Source organism: Sander vitreus, chromosome 13 (genome assembly GCF_031162955.1).
Source record: "Sander vitreus isolate 19-12246 chromosome 13, sanVit1, whole genome shotgun sequence".
NCBI classification, from domain to species: Eukaryota; Metazoa; Chordata; class Actinopteri; order Perciformes; family Percidae; genus Sander; species Sander vitreus.
Genome location: NC_135867.1, coordinates 17,984,525 through 18,001,678, shown reverse-complemented (window position 1 = coordinate 18,001,678; position 17,154 = coordinate 17,984,525). Strand labels below are relative to the sequence as shown.

The following is a 17,154-nucleotide window of genomic DNA, read 5'->3' as shown; positions in this document are numbered from 1 at the left end:
TGCAGTCTGCCCTTGTTCTTAGCAGTGGCAGCAGGGTACCAGATGGTGATGAAGCAGGTGAGGATGGACTTGATGATGGTGTAGAAGTCCACCATCATTGTCTAAGCATAGTATGTCAAAACATTGATGAAAAAGTCATAGTATATTATGTCAAAAAAAAGTGATTAAAAAGTCATAGTATAGCATGTCGAAAAGTATATTAACAGTCATAGTATTTTATGTTGAAAAATGTGATAAAAAAAAGTCATAGTATATCAAAAAAGTCATGGTACAGTATGTCGAAAAAAGTCACAAAAAGTCATAGTGTGTATTAAAAAGGTCATAGTATAGTATGTCGAAAAAAAATTATAAAATAGTGTCGAAAAAAGTCATGGTAGAGTATAGTATGTCATAGTATAGCATGTCAAAAAAAAAGATAAAATAGTCATAGTATAGTATGTAAAAAAAAAAAAAATGATAAAATAGAATGTCGAATCAAGCAATTATAAAGTCATAGTATAGTATGTCGAAAAAAGTCATAAAAAGTCATGGTATGGTATGTAGAAAAAAGTAAAAAATATAGTATGTTGAAAAAAAGTTATGGTATAGATTGTCAAAAAAAATCATAGTATGTCGAAAAAAGTCATAAAAAGTCATGGTATGGTATGTAGAAAAAAGTCAAAGTATAGTAAGTCGAAAAAAGTGAAAAAGTCATCGTATAGTTTGTCGAAAAAAGATCAAAGTATAGTATGTGGAAAAAAGTGATACAAAAGTCATAGTATAGTATGTTGAAAAAAGTCATTAAACAGTAATAGTAAATAAAAAAAAAAGTAATAAAAAACTCATAGTATACAATGTCAAAAAAAGAGATAAAGTCATAGTATAGCATGTTGAAAAAAGTGATAAAAAAGGCAGTTTTCTCTGATTTGTCAAGGTCAGCGAATGTCGTAATGAGATATGACCAAACCTGGAGGTTTACACTGAAGCATCCAAGCTCCTTATCTTCCCTTCATCCTCTTCTGACGGCCATTCATATTTTAACTCAAATGTTATTTGTGGAAAGATGCTCATCTTTGCGGTGCAAGGTTTATTAAAATCTAAGCTAGATTGTGACTTATTGAACACTTGTAAAGCAGATCGATACATGTAGTTAAAAAGTCCCAGTGATCTTGTCCAATCAAATTACTTGGTTGGAACCATAGAAATAAAATAAAAATGTAGGTCAATTTCTCCCAACTAGTGACTGACTGTCATCTACTGAAGGAAATAAGTACCTCATACCCCATTCCAAAAATATCCCTTTAATTTCTATTAACTTTTTCAAATGCTAATTGGGGAAGACAGAAAAAAATATCAGCAGTTATAGTGCCTAGTATTTTATTTCCTGAAGACAAAGTTCGTACAGTAAAACATTCCATCACAATCCAAATGAAAGTCCACGCTAAGAGAATTCACCTACTATGTAAATATACTGTCTACTGTGATCTGGGTTTAAACATTGTTGTCATGAACAATTCTCTCTCAAAGCTTGAGACCAGAAAACCATAATTATTAAAAAAAAGAATATTTAATTATAACAGTTGGGCTTCCTTCTTGTTTATGGCTTTCCTCTGAGTGCAGCCTAGAAGGTAAATACTGGGTCCATCATTACTTAACTGTTCAGTGTTAAAAATGCAGCTCCAGAATTTGTCTCTTAATCACATTATGGACTTTGCTTCTTGTTTTGGAGCTTTGAAGGAGAGTGGCTCAGTTAAGACCTGGATCACAGGATTAACTAGAAAGCAACATCCACTTAAGTCCCAAAATGTCCCACACATCAGGTATGCAAACATCATCCATGAATACAAAAACAACCAGCAAAATATTCTAGTAGCCACTGTCTCTAAGTAACTAAGTTTAAATGTGATGAGAAAATAAACCAAGTTATACTCGTGTAATGCTTTAGTAATTGTTAGTTGGCAATTAAAAACACATGATAGCATGGTTAACTTATATTACTTCCCAACACCTTTGCCGACCTAATGCTGAGACGACTATGTAGCATATGAGAGTACAGACTATTACTGAGCAAGCACTTGTTTACCTGTAGAATATGCAGTTATTGAAGCAGACACTGCAGCTGTCATTACTATGTATCCCTCTGCCTTTGTCCCATCTATCAACAGCATGTTTCAACCCTTTAAATACTGTTTGAGGTAAAGTAACCAGACCTTTTCTTTTAGCCTTGCCACAAAAGGATTTGCATAATAAAACCATGAAAAAAGTAATAAAATGAGCAATTTCTCCATAGGACTAAACATATACACATTATAATCTCTTTTTTTACAGAATGGAACCATCCTTATTTGCTGCCAAAGTCCACTATCTGTAATAGCATTTTCTGAGAAAGAAAATGTACAGTATCATATATTATCTGCCAACAGATAAGCCTAAACTGACTCTGTCCTGAGTCCCTGTCATCCTAGCATCCTACAGGAGCTCTTATATTGCTTTAACATTGTCAGCAAGTGGCCATCTACAAGGTTGCGTAGTCCTCTATTACATTAAAATAATCTAGTGGTGTCACATCATCAACAGATATTGGATATGGTGCACGATGAGCAAACTGCTAAAACACAGTGACAAAGGCTTTTTTTTTTTTTTTTTTTCCCTTTACCGGGCTGATTATTATCACATCTGTCAAGGGCCAGGTGTGCAGATCAAAGACAGTTTTTCAGTCAAATATCAGACAACCAACAGTTTTGTCAAAAAGGCCCCAAAGCCTCAATAAAACATGCACATTGTGTCGTCATGCATCCTCTCAAGCTCTGTGCAGCTCACTCAGCCTCTAGTGCACAAGAGTCAACAACCACACTAAAGTCTAACCTGCCATGCCTGAAGTCCCCCAGCCTTTGGAGCCACTTTGAAGGGCACGTCAGGGTTTCTATTTATAGTTCCTGATTTGTTTGAAGTTTCTGTGTGGCCAGCGGAAGTAGATGAGATGGAAAGTAATTTACAGTCTCAGAAGATCCCTTTGACTCTATCAAGAGAATCACCAAATAATAATAAGCAGTGCCTGAAAGAACATGTTGTTGTGAACATTTCCATGATGAGATGAGCACTAATAAAAAGACTATTACATGACCACTTTTTTCTCTCCAATTTGTACATACTTAACACTATTATATACCATAGAAATATATAAATATTATAAAATATATATATATTTTTTTTAACCACGAGCAAGTACTGGCATGCTACTTGATTCCAACAAGCTCTATTTCTGCTCTAGTCATAAAATCAGTACATTGCAGGATAGAGATGGTTCTATCAACTTTGTGTAGGTGTATGTGTAAAAAAAACCAAAACAAAAAACAACCTGGAAGTTTTTGGCTATTTATACTGTGTATCTTGTTGAAATTCCATACTGCTCAAATTGGCTATGTGACAAAGAGGTGAAAATCAAAATTGACTGGGCTGAATCTGAGCTTAGAACTGTGTAACAGTCATATCTGAAGCTAAATAAGGCCGTTTTTTCACAATTTATTGTCTGTTCTGAACACACTCCCTCTGAGGTCAGCTCATCAGGGGAGTTTTTCATCGGTCTTGAAGGGTAAACCATACTGCTGCGGGACGGTTGAGTGATGATTGTGTGAAGGGGGGGAGGCAGCCATCATGATGGTGGGGCGTTCTGGTATATTGATGCCTTGTCTTTCAGAAGGTCCAGACATAGATGACAGCTCCAGCTCCCTGAGTGCAAAAATAACAGAGAAACTCTATTAATGCCAGAGACATTTGAAGCTGTATGTGCATGAGCCTAAAGTAGACGCTGCAGGCCTCTTACTGATTAGTGAAGGACAGCCATCCTACACGTAAGGCTGGATATCGAACCACAATACTTTTTTGGTACTGAATGAAAAGTGGTTCTAACACCGAGCATCAAAGAAAGTAGAAAAGTTGGCTTCAGTGGCCGGTTAGCTCAGTTGATAGAGTGGGCGCACATGTGCAGAGGTTTATTCCAGGGTTCAAATCCGACCTGTGACAGTTTTCCTGCATGTCTTCCCCCCTCTCTCCCCTTTCATATCTCTCTGCTTTCCTATCCAATAAAAGGCAGAAATACCCCAAACATTAAAAAAAAAAAAAAAAAAAAAAAAGAAAAAGAAAGTTGGCATCAAATTACTAGTCAGATTTGTAATCTTGTTTAGTTATTCTTTGATCAAATAAGGTAATACCCGATTTACATAGAAAATGTTTGCCACTTTTAGACTTTTATCTTATTTTATTTTTTTTATTGATCCCCAGTGGGGAAATTACAATTTAGACACACTTTAACATTTGAGAACTATTAACATCTTTTCTTAAATGAAAATATAGTTTTTTTTAGAAAAACATGTTTCTATTTCTCAAATTAAGGTATTGTTAACGATACTTGGGTATAATATCGGGACCAGCATCAAAAGATTTGATTCCCAGCGTTTCCTACAAGAAGCCAATACATTTTCAGAAGCTACGATGTAGAATCAACACAAAAATCAAATATCGATACCTTCACAAATGGACAAGTTTCAGTGTTTTCTGACTGAAGCCTTGTAGCCGGCTTTCAATACAGTGTTTTACAAGCTTGGTTTACTTTGTGCAAGTCTTATGGTGCAGGTAGTCTCTCTGTTACTGAGTCTTAAAACGTCTGGCAGCCAAAAATGTCCCACATATTTTTGGCTTTTTAAACTACATGATCCTATTTCTACATCTCTGTCACTAAGGTCCTAGGTGTGACTAGTGCTCGTTACCGAATTCAATACTTTTTAGGCACTGACTGAATTGCCTCTGAAGTATCGAGTGTCCAAAAATGCCTCGTCATTCAATACCTGAGGAGTAAATCTCATCAGCGTCATTGAGCCAATGTTATTGGCTGTTTAGTGTTACACGTCGTAGAGGTAGTCAAGAAAAACTCTACGTTAAGCACAGAGACTGGGGTCACGTAGTAGGAGCTAAAAAAAATTCAAAGATTTGTGCCGTTATGTTGTCATTTCTTTTAGTTTTTTAAAATTGGTATTGAAAAATACGAAAGAGGATTAGGGCCACATGCGAAAATATGTATCGAGTTCTGACTTTAAACGTTTCTCTCGTGACCATAATCCTCTTCCGTGCACGTGGTAAACTTACCCTCTGGAGGTTCAGCCATGGGTGGGTTGAGACAATACATGTGATAGCCTCTATCACAGTCGTCACAGAACAGAAGCTGATCCTGAACGAAATGGGACAACAAGAACACTTTGCACATCAGACTACAGCACTCCGCAATACCTACAATATCTGAATGTAGGTAAACTCACGTCATTCTCTGAGGTGCCGCATATGTTGCAGCACTTGCACTCTATGCACTGCCAGCGGTACGTCTTCACAGCGGCCATCATTACAGGAGTGAACTGCAGGCAGGAGGGGTGGCCTACGTGTACAATCGTGTTTATCACTTTACTGCAAAGATTCCTACTCTTTCAGCTGCATACATTAACACTGTTTTCCTGTTGCTAGTCTGTTCCAGCAGCCAATTGTGTTTAACGTACCTGAGCGTCCGCAGTCCGAGCAGGACACCAGCTCTTCTGACTGGCCTGTCTTGTGATTGGTTTTAGAGTCTCCCAGGCAGAAATCACAGTAATTATTAGGCAACGCGAGACCATCTGGGCCTTTCTTGGGAGCTGAGAAACAAGATGAAAACACCCACAGAGCATCAGTGTTCAGTTTCTCAAAAGTCCAGCTCTACATTGAACCCAGCATTCTAACGGTGAAATCTCTGAGGACAGTTAGTGATCACTTACTTTTAGGCTCATCGGGCAGCGGCAGGGCGGGCTCATTGTTCTCCATCTCTTCTTTCTCCTCACCCTCCTCCTCAGCCAGGTGGGAGTGGGCGTAGTGGTAGCTCAGGCCGGGACGGTTCTTGTAACGCTTCCCACAGACTGCCACCAAAATCAGAAAATACGTGTATAAAAAAAGAATACATGAGTAAAGTCCATGTAATATAAAAGTGTTTTTTTTTTAAATTTTTTTTTTTTTACTTCTGACCAAAGGTAGAAAATTAAAAAGAAAGGTATTAATAGTACAGCTGAGAGTAACAGAAATACTTTCTATCATTGTATAATTTCTATTTTCCAGATTGCTATACTGGACTTATTGGGTCTTTGGGGGACATTTTCAGTCCAATGGTAACTGTACATGAGCATGGTCTATTCGCAGCAGCGACCATGATGTCCATAACCATAATCTAAAATAATGCATCTACAGATTGTTAAAAAGTCAAAGATAATTGACTTTATATGTTCAGATAATTAGATCTGTGCAAAACCTATTCTGTTCTCTTAAAGGGAAACTCCACCAGTTTTACACAACACACAGGCCAACTCACAGGTCTAGTTTAAAAAATAAATAAAAATAAAGTTAAGTCTTTTGCGGCTCCAGAGGGAGTTGCGTAAAGTCCGATAAATTGCCTCAAGCGATGTCACTTGAGTCAGCGATGGTTGAAGCTGAAAACTACAAGTTTGAAAATGAAAAAAGCTTACCAGGCCTCTGTAGCCCACTCCTCATCTCTGCTTTAGGCTAGCGGTTCAAGGCTACATTAGCCGCCATAGCATAACACACTCCGACTGAACTGTCAGCAGAGTTGCAATGTGGGTAATGTAGCTTTTGATAAGGAAGAAAAATGCGTGGAATAAAAGACAATATGTTTGATACTGCAGCATTTTGCTGCATTTCCTTTTCTTTTCTAACGGTCCATTGTGAGCCCGAACATGTTACAGAAGTGCAACACTAATTCAGTGGAGTACCCTTTTTAGATATACGGTGGTATGATTTAAGAAAGCTTATTGGCTTTGATGTGGTTAAGTGATGATGTGTTGGGGACAGCAGAAAAGTCACTTAAAAACCTGACAATCAACACGTTTCTGTGATATCCTGCTTTTTGTTAAACATCTGGATCGCACGACATGACATATTAGCAATGAAATTAGAGGGAAAGATAAAGAATGATGAAGCCGTTTAGGAATATGAAGAACATGCTCTGATACAATGGCATGCGTCATCACATCCTATTAGCTGGAGCTCTGAGGTAGCCATATATTTAAGCACAGCATTACTGTAAGATAACATCCCAGCCACTGTAAGCACCACACTACTGATCTTCACAACATTGGTTTTTACGAGCACTTCCTCTGCAGCATTTGACTAACTAATTTTACTTCATGCATCCATCTCTCTCAAAATTACATTTGAGTGTATATGACCTCAGTAGGTTGACATTAAAAAATATTTTCACAACAGCTCCATATTCATCTGAATGTTTCTGATCTGAATTAATATTGTAATGATCAGTGGGGTAAGAGAAGCCAGTGGGATTGTGTAAGGAGGATTTACTAACTTTAGGAAGGACAAAGATGCCACTGTGTGCAGCTGTCGTCACAGGGTTAGTCAGGTTTGTCATAAGATAACAACCAAAGACAAACTTTCACTTCCAACTTTCTCTCATTTTCATTTCCTCAAATGAAGGTTATATTTCTCCAACTGTCGTCTACAGGAGTGATTAGTCTGTTTCACCAGAGCATCTTAGCAAAGTTGCTAAAGACGAAGCTGGTCACATGCCAAGTGATTGTGTGCAGTGGCGGAAAGATTTGAAAAAGAAAAAACACTCCCCAAAATCAAACAGGCATCCAACTGACTGAAAACAAAAGCAGCAGTTCACTTTAAAACATGGTACGTGAAATGAAACTTTACAGGGTGCAAAGGTGGTGAAGAGGGGGGGAAAAAAGCACAGGAAAAAAAAACTGTAATGCAGTCAAATTGCACACACCAAGATGCGAGACAAAAGGGAAAGAAAAAAAACAGCAGCAGGATCCAGTTTCTAGCTTATCTAAATCTGTGGGATGTTCAGGGCCAGATTAAGGTGAAAAAATGACTTCCATGGGCCACGGCTTATCTTTTGTAAGATGAGATGGCTCATATTTTTTGGCCGATTACAACCTACAGTTTAACTGGGGCATAAAATAACACAGTCGTGACCTTTTCTAAATCTAGTTAATCACATTTAAGTTAATTGTGCTAGAACAAAACATTAACCCTATGAACTGAACTACACAGAGAGCAAATCTACTTGGTAACATGGACAGAAAATAAAAACAGACAGTAAAGACAAGGCAGACAGGAGTAAAAAGGAATGAGAGAAAATATACCTCTTTCAGAAGGTTTTGAAATATGCTTTTGTTTGATAGTGTCTGAAAGAGAGAAGAGAAGAAGAGAGAGCACAGACAGAGACTCAGAGGAATAGGCTCATAGAACGATGGAGGATCAGTCAGTCAGTCGCTGCTGAGAACTGCAGCTGAAAGTGAAAATGCTTCACAAAAAAGGAAAAAAAAACACATCAAGCAGTACAGATACATAGTCTGACAACATCAAAGAAGTGGAAGAAACATGCCCCCCTCTGCCTGTGAAAAAATATTTGAAATGTAAGTTAAAGAAATGTATGATATTATAATGACAAACAAAAAGAAATTCAGCTGAGCCTGGCCTGGCTTTATAAATACAAGATGAAACAAAGAGCAGAAAGAACACGGAGGAGAACATGGAGATAAAGGGAAGAGGATGAAAATGAATACAATAAAGAATGAGCAAAGTCTTGCTTGATAAGATTACAAGCATTACAGTTATTAACATTTGCAGTGAGCCTCCACTTTGCCCAGAGTTCACATGCTCTACTCTCCCCCATCAGGACTCACTGTCACAGGCGTACGGCTTGTCTCGGTCATCCAGGGCTGCTGTATCCAGCTTCTTCCTATTACTGCCTGCTCCTCGGCCCTGAGGACACACATTATTACAGTTGACTTACAGGCTGTGGCACACACAAAGAGCTGAGACGAACTTTTAAGAAAGTGTGTTCATGCACACATGGCAGTTTTTTATTTATTTTTTTACCTTCCCCTTTCCCTTGCCTCTTCTTTTAGGCGTGTCTTCCTCATAGTCTTCATCATCCAGGTCATCCAGGAAGTCATCTGGCTCAAGGACTCTCTACGTTAAGGCAATAAGAAAATGAGAAAAGTAAAATCATTTTCTTGACTCCAAACATATCTTATATGCCTAATGTTAAAAACAAGAACCTTTCTAATCCGAGCAGCAGCGTTCAGGCCTCCGGTGTAGTCACTCTGGTTTGAATCCTCCTCAGAGCCTCGGAGCTCTGTGGTCGTCCGTTTTTCCACGCACTCCCCCTTCAGCAGGGCCTCCAGGCTGCTGCCATCCGCTGACAACAGAGCATCCTTCTTTAGTCCTACATCTACCTCTATGAATAAAACACAAGTGAGTAAAGACATGAGCACAAAGCAAAACACTTAGAAGTATGTTTTACCGGACAGAAAGAAAATATAGTGGTGCTTCTCATTTCTGACTGAGGCACATCCTGATGCATACAATTGCCCTAAATAAAATTGTATTAAGTCAAATTGAATTTGATTAAAAAAGGCAAAAGCTCTCTTTAATAAATCACAAAAGACAATAAAACATATGTTCATTTTTTTTTTCGTTACAGCAGAGTGCCGTTTTTCTTTAACGTCTAGAAAGCATAGCCTTTTATTGCTTTTTTTCCCCCCCAAGGATGAGCTAAACTGAACGATGTGGTACCTGACTTGACAGGAGGGATGATAAGCCGGGGGTCCTCCTGAGGATGAGATAGCCGTTTCTTCCTCCACCTCCTGGATGGGTAGGTGTAGAGCTGCCCTGGAGCCATGCCTATGGGACATCAGAAAAGAGCCATCTAGAATAACACTGAACTTATTTTAATGCAGAACTTGGCAGCTTTTTTGAAAAACTGACAAAGCTTGTTAGCATAATTAGCATTCCCATTTAAAACCAAGAGGGCACATTTAGCTGCAAGCTTGATTACATTACACTTGGTTTATTGAAAAACAAGGCAATTTTTCTTCCTACTGTTTTTAGCTACTTCAAAGAGTTCAACAAAAAAACATGAAAGACAGAGAGGATGGTGACAAAAAGATGCTAACAAGCCATTTTCATCTAAAGTCAAGCTAAAACACCATCTTTTGCAATTTTGTACCAATCATTGCCCTTTCATCCATTGAGTAAATCCCTGAAAAGCACTTTAAAATCTGATAGTTTTCAAATGTAAAACAGATGTTCCTGAACAAGTCCTTCACCCATGATATTATAACAGAATCCAATTGAATAAACTAAAATTAAAATCCTGTAGGGAGGCGTGCAGTGCATTTTGTGGCACACTACATGTTGTGGGTCTCACCTGGTCCCCTGTGTCTCTTTTCCATCCAAATGTAGCAGTTGCTTTGAGCCACACCGGTCTGAGAGTCAAGGAATGGCATCCGGATGCTCCTCTCAGCACAGAGCCTGGCATTGTAGTTGTGACATTGTTCCATGGCATCTCTGTAGTACTGCTCTCCCAACCTGACCACACAAACCAGAGCCTGGTGCTTGTTATTTGGTCTGTTATCATGACCATTTTTTGTGTTTTAACCATAACTTATGGTTAAAAAACAAAAACCAGCAGGTGTGGGTATTTCGAAAACCAGTGCAGTCTTACTTCAAACTTTTAACCCTCTGTGTCAGTTGTCATTCTCTGTTGTGCTGCTCACTCACTAGACAATCTTTGTACTTGTGACTAAATCATTAGTGAGAGTGCAACAGCAGGTGCTCTTTGGTTGGTACATCAACAACAGAGCTCAGTAGTCAGCACAGTCTCAAGTGTTCTGTGTTTTCAACATAAATATACTCACATAGTGCTGTGAGCTTATTCCCTTTTAGGAAAGCCAAGGGCTGCTTCTCTTCCAAGTGAGACAAACAGGCTCATGTCAAACTTCAATGCCAGATCTCATCATTTCATTTATTGTAAAGATGTAAAATTTCAGCATAATGTTGTAAATCTGTTGCCTATCTGCAAGTTGATCAACACTAAACTGGAAACCGGAGGCATTTTACATGGAAAATAGCTCCAAACAGTGACCGTTTCTAATAATAAAACTATTATAATAATAATTAAAAAAATGTTTTACATGTATGTGAATATTTCTCATTTCGGCACCATGAATATTTTCTACATTATTTTTAGTGTACTACTTGTCGTAACCTAGCTGCAAGAGCTACTTATCAGGACTATCAGTAGAATTGAATTAGCTAATGAGTTGGCACAAAGCCATATAAATAACCATTGGAGTTCATAAAGTAAAGTCTCAAAGCAAAGTTCAGAAGAAACTTATTAGATGTCAGGTAAGTTTCATGTTTTCATGCGTTGCCATGGTTACCAAGGACTTAGCCAAAAGCTTGTAATTACCGTAAATCGTCTAAAATCAACCACCTGTGCACCTACGCAAAGTTAACGGAAATGGAAGTACGTTTAAGTACAACTGGGTGCGGGACGGATCACTGAACACTTGAACGTAGCTACATCTCCAAAGACTTACTATGCGCGAAATATAAATGTGTATCAATAAACCCTTTGTCCTCAAGATGAAATTATTGATCTTCAAGGCTTTATTCCTTCTAAAGTAGCTAGTTGTCAAGCCGCCACAGCAGCACCTCAGCCTGCGCTAACAACGTTGGCCACAGCTTGTTAGCGTGAGAGCCACCTAACGTTAGCTGCTGTACTTCACTGACATTAGCACCGCCGTAGCGGTTTGGCTAAAAAGACACAACAAGTAACCATACTATCTCTATACATAGCTACATTCATGATCAAATTGACGCATGTTCTATTACACAGACTCCTCATCTGCGTCTGCTAACTTAACGTTCCACTTCCATTCCAGGATATGAACATACACGACGGTCCGCCAGCGCTGGCTAACCTCAAGTCAGTAGAAATGTTGCTAAGCTAGCTAGCGACACGGTCAGTGACTGTATGAACATACAGACGTTCTGATATGACCGCGGCGTTTGTCAACGAGCCAAGTGTAAGGTGTGTAGAAAAGTCCAGCACTTACAGTTTGACAACATTCTCAACAACAGCTGCCATCTTGCTTTGATACACGGGGAAAGTGGCATGGGTAATGTGTTCCCTCCGTCCGGACTTGTAGGCAGATGGCAGGGACGTGACACACAGAGGCCCCTAGTGGTGGCGTTGTGGTATTGTAGGATATTATATTATATTATACAAATGCAAAACTGCACATTTGATTTATTCCCATTAAATGTTATTGTCAGCAGCTCATATACATGGAGGATAAATTATCCCATAACGTTATACTCTTAATAAAAGTACACTTTAGTTCTATAATAATAATACATTTATTTAATATAGCACCTTTTACAGAAAACATCACAGTGCTCCACGAGTAAAATTGTTAAAAAAAATAAGACAAAAAACACAGTAAAAAGAACAAGCAATAAAATAAAAATAAAAACACACAAAACGACAAGCATGAGACGAAAAGGCCAGTTTAAATAGATAAGTTTTCGGCTGCTTTTTAAAAATGTCAACAGAGACCACAGAACGTATGACATTAGGAAGGACGTTTCACAGTGTCTGAGCTACCACTTCAAAGGCACGGTCACCAAGTAGGCTACATATAACACCTTTAATACACAAAATGCTTTACCACAACAACCAAAAAGAAAAGAAAAAAAAGTAGACCCTAAACACCACTTCTTTTCTTTTCACTTATGCTGACTGATTAGACCTCTTCTCCAGACTATGCGGGTACATTATTGTCATCTCCCTCACCCTTTGTTTGTTTTGTTGCTCCTGTTAGGGCAGGACAACCTAAACCATGGACATTTTTCATGAGAGACATTTTAACATGTCACAGTGTGAAAATCACAGGTGTAAATAATAAAATAAGTGATGGCTGTTTCAGTTTCAGGGTCCTGCATTCTGGTTTACAGTCAGTTAACTGGGACACTTGAATAAAACAGAGTAGTTGTTAATGTTTTTAATAAAACTCAAACTGTTACCAAATTACATCTACAGATTATAATCAATCTGAACATGAAAAGGCTGCACATTATAGAAACTTTGTGTTCATTTGTCTATGTTGTTTTCAAATGCCACCAAATTCCTAGTCATGGTTTTTCTGAAAGGTTTCACTGTGAATTTGAACAATTGGATTTACCAGTTGTGACATCACATTCAAGATTCACAAATTCAATGCTTTGTTATTCACACCAAAATACTTTTAATTTGTTGAATTTTCTCGTCTCGTCATCACTTGGCTTATGAATTCAAGTCCAAGGAAACCAATCATTTAAACTGCACAAGTGCAGATTAACTAATTCATCATAAACCTACACTCTTAGTCTTTATTCAATCATCCTTGACCTCATTTGCATCAGTAATTCATTCTTAATGACAGCAATGCAGCAGCTATCCACATCGCCTACACCCAGACAGCAAGAACTATATTTCACATGTAGACTAAAAATGTGAACACAGAACTGAATAATTTTATTTTCAAATAAAATCCAATCTGCTCTCTCGTACTGTAGCTGACATAAATTGTTTTATTAATTTACTTGCACCAACAGATGTATGTATGGGAATGAAGTGTTTTCTTTAACTTGTCATCTTTCTGTATAGTGTGCTCAATGAACTGCTTTATTGTTTTAATGAGTAATGCCATAGGAGTAGTAGAGTACAGTTACTTAATCTAAATAGCATGCAGAATGGTACATTTTCATGATGCTACATGATGTCATTGTTTTTTATGTGGAACAACTATAGTTTTATATAAATTATTTTTGGAAGTTTAAACCTTTGTTTATTATTCTGTTTGGTCTAAAAACAACTACCTGATGATCCTAATTTTGCTTATTTGGTCTTGACTTGCTTGCATTTTTGAAGGGGAACTCCACCGGTTTTTAGTCTTCTGTGACTCATACTTTGGAAAGCTTCCAATGTATGAAAAAAATAACCTCAAAAAAATTTGAGAACAGAAAGCCTGCCTAACAAACTGAGGATGTGGGGTTTGAAATAAGTGGCAAGAGTCCAATGAAAGATGCTATTGAGTTGCATTATGGGAAATGTGCGATCCATCATTTTTGGCTCTTGACCCACACAAGGGACTAAAAATCTGGATCTCTCTGACCGTTATTATTTTAATCTAGCTCTCACAAGTCCCCCAACTTTATGGAAGCCCAATACTAAATTGCTGCAGTGCCTCAGCGTAATTTCAGTATGGCATGCCACCCCAAAATGAGTCGACCATATAGGCACCACAGACAAGGATTTCTGTAAGAAGAAAAAACAATACTCTTTACTGTGAAATCCCAATAGCTAATGTTTTTGACTACATTTAATTGATGTATATCGAGATACATAATTAAACCGTTTAAGTAATTTGTTAACCGACAATAATTTAGATATCCAATTTATTCTCTTGTGCACCTACAGTAATAAAATAAAAGCTGGAGCAATGGGTAATTTTTATTTTTTTTTATCATAAAAAACCCCCAAACAATATCATGATTTTGATTAAACCATGTTTTATTATTCCTAATATTAGATGTAGATACACAAGTCAACAAACATTATTTTCGATTTGTAATGAAAATGCTCCACAGCACACTGACATCGTGTGGAAGGGTCTGGTATTACAGACACGTACCTGAAAATGGACAGCAGTTATAACTTTTGCAATAAGTTGCATTAGTAACAGCAGTAGTAATAGTAACAACAGTAGCAATAATGATAATAATAGCAATTAATAATAGTAGTGGTATTAACAACTCTGAATTACAGAGGAAGGAACAGACATTCGTCAAAAGTAACGATAAATGAAGGTAGGAGGACAGGCTTATCAAATGCTGCAAGACAGACCACTGGATGAAAAAAATACAAACTCCCACTAGACAGCAAATATGCTGCCTTCTTCTTCTTCTAAGGAAGCTTGAATTGCCACCAGTCTGTTTTCAACCATATCTAATACGTAACAAGTACAAGTTGTTGTTTTTCTTCATTAAGTACTCCATTGTTACAAGTACTCTCATAACCAAAAACCCATCTCTTTGACATCATCAATACATTACTTCCCATGTTCTGGTCAAAGCTCACCAGTAGCACTATGCTATATTTCAGAGATGCCATATTATGCAACATCGAATCACAGCCAGCTGAGGACATTTCCACAAAACTGGATTGCCAGGGTCATTCTGCATTAAATATACAGTACAGCATTAATGTGTGAGCGTGTGTGAAAGAGCGAGCTTGTGTTCACTATGTCAAGTAGGAGAAATATTTTTGCTTCACATGACCAATTTGGCCAAACTAATTTGAGTCATTCACATTCAAATGAGCTGATTGCTGAGAAAATACACTGTAACCTTTAAACTTGAAGTCCCTAACATCAACTGGATGCTGTGTCTGATGTCCAGAGCAGAGGAAAAAGTAGCAATAGTCACTAAAAACAGCTCATCCGCTGGGGAAGAATGACTCCTCCATTCGAAATTGTGCACAATGTACGCTAACTGCGTTGGCTCACTTACGTATGCAATGACGTTATTGACTTGGTTCCCAGATCGTAGCTTAGTTTAAAACTACTTAAACTAGGAGCTGCATCACACACACACACACACACACACACACACACACACGATACAAAATCCCACTGACAGAGACAAGGCAGTCAGTTTGATAAAGTTTGGACCAGGTACTGTCAACTGTTCAATGTCTAAAAGTGGATGTTTAAATATTTCTTTTCTCTGGCTTGGAGGGTATTTGATTTGAGCGATAGATCACTGGTTCCACATTCATTTGGGACTGGAAAATAAGGCCAACCTGTTTAAACTGCAGCCAGTTTACTTCCAGCTGTTTATATCACAATAGTTTGGTGTGACATTCCTGTGGACTAATCAGCCCTCCAAGGCATGGTATACACATCCAGGCAATTACCAGCTTCAAAGAGTTGCTTTCAAGGTGTAATACATTACAAATATTTGATTACTTGCAACCTACTTAAAATAATCCATGAAACCCTTAAATTCAAATTTGTTATCCAATAACTTCCTGTTGCATTTTGGCAGTTAGAAAAGGCAAATTAAAACTTGGACTGATTATAATAACAGTTAACAAACCATTTGAATACAATTGCACTACTGCCTACAGTCTCACAATTACTGTAAATGCCCTTATTTCAAACATGTACCATATTTGAGGAAACCAATAACACTTTTTACATTAACTATATTTGATTGCCATTCTTGTTTTGGATTACTGCAAATGCCAATTACATATAAATGAGTTGCTCTTCAACCCTGATAATGAAGTGATCTCATGTTTTTCCAGAGTACATCAACACAGGAGAATAGATGGCAATGATGACACACATACAAGTATAAACCTACATGAATTCATGCCACATATGCAAGAGCACAAAGCTTGAGACAATTTAGGATTTTTCCCTCTCTACTGCTAGTGAGCAGAGTGTCCCATGGTAACTGTAATTCATATTGTACCAGCATATATAATATCCTGACATACATTAGATCATTGTCACAGGGCACATTTTAAACATTCTTATCTTTGTACTACGAAAGCTTCCTTTAAGACTGTTCGAATGGAGGGTGGATTTGTAAAAAGGGATTCAGTGTATCTGTAGGTTGGGTTCAAGTACAGTAAGGCTCAGTACACCTCTTTCGGTCAGGTAGCACATAAAGCGCATTCTTCACAGCCTATCCAATATCACTTCCACACCCCTCACTTCACCTAATAAGACCTGTCAGCTGTCCATCTGTCCTGCTCGCATCCCTGCGGTCTGCCACAGAAAATGTGCTTCAGCTTTTTATCTACAAACTGCCCCCATACCTTCATACCAGTAGATAGAGAGAGAAAGAGAGAACGGAAATAGATATTAGAAGACTAAAACAGAAATAATGGTAATGTAAGCTAACATATAGTAAAAACCAGAAGCAAAGAAAGCTAATTTTATGAAATCATTCCAGTAATATTATTTTGTGTCTGTTTTTTGTCTGCGGGTCAAAAAGCAGCATTCATTTGGCCACGTTTTAACAAACGTGCAAAATCCACAGCACCACAACTCAGACACACACACACACACACACACACACACACACACACACACACACACACACACACTAGAAAACTAATCTTCTCTGCTTTGTACAGAAAAAAAGTCAAAAATCAAGCAGAAAAGATCACTCAAAAATAATAATCAATACAGGCAAAATTAGAGACAAAATAAAACC

The 17,154-nt window shown here is 37.8% G+C and overlaps 1 protein-coding gene across 2 annotated transcripts; it reads right to left on the bottom strand.

Annotated features, from left to right (window-relative positions):
- Positions 1-1,339: 1,339 nt before the first annotated feature.
- dpf2 (double PHD fingers 2) lies at positions 1,340-12,046 on the bottom strand. 2 transcript variants are annotated; one of them, XM_078265236.1, is made up of 12 exons: positions 11,940-12,046; positions 10,247-10,407; positions 9,613-9,720; positions 9,096-9,274; positions 8,914-9,006; positions 8,718-8,796; positions 8,175-8,216; positions 5,775-5,912; positions 5,523-5,654; positions 5,292-5,404; positions 5,122-5,203; positions 1,340-3,708 (listed from the first exon to the last, which is right to left on the bottom strand). In XM_078265236.1, the coding sequence occupies exons 1-12, from the start codon at positions 11,969-11,971 to the stop codon at positions 3,632-3,634; spliced, it is 1,236 nt and encodes a 411-aa protein (XP_078121362.1). In that variant the 5' UTR covers positions 11,972-12,046; the 3' UTR covers positions 1,340-3,631. The 2 variants fall into 2 exon arrangements, with proteins under 2 accessions (XP_078121362.1, XP_078121363.1); XM_078265237.1 differs by lacking the exon at positions 8,175-8,216.
- Between the last annotated feature and the right edge of the window lie 5,108 nt (positions 12,047-17,154).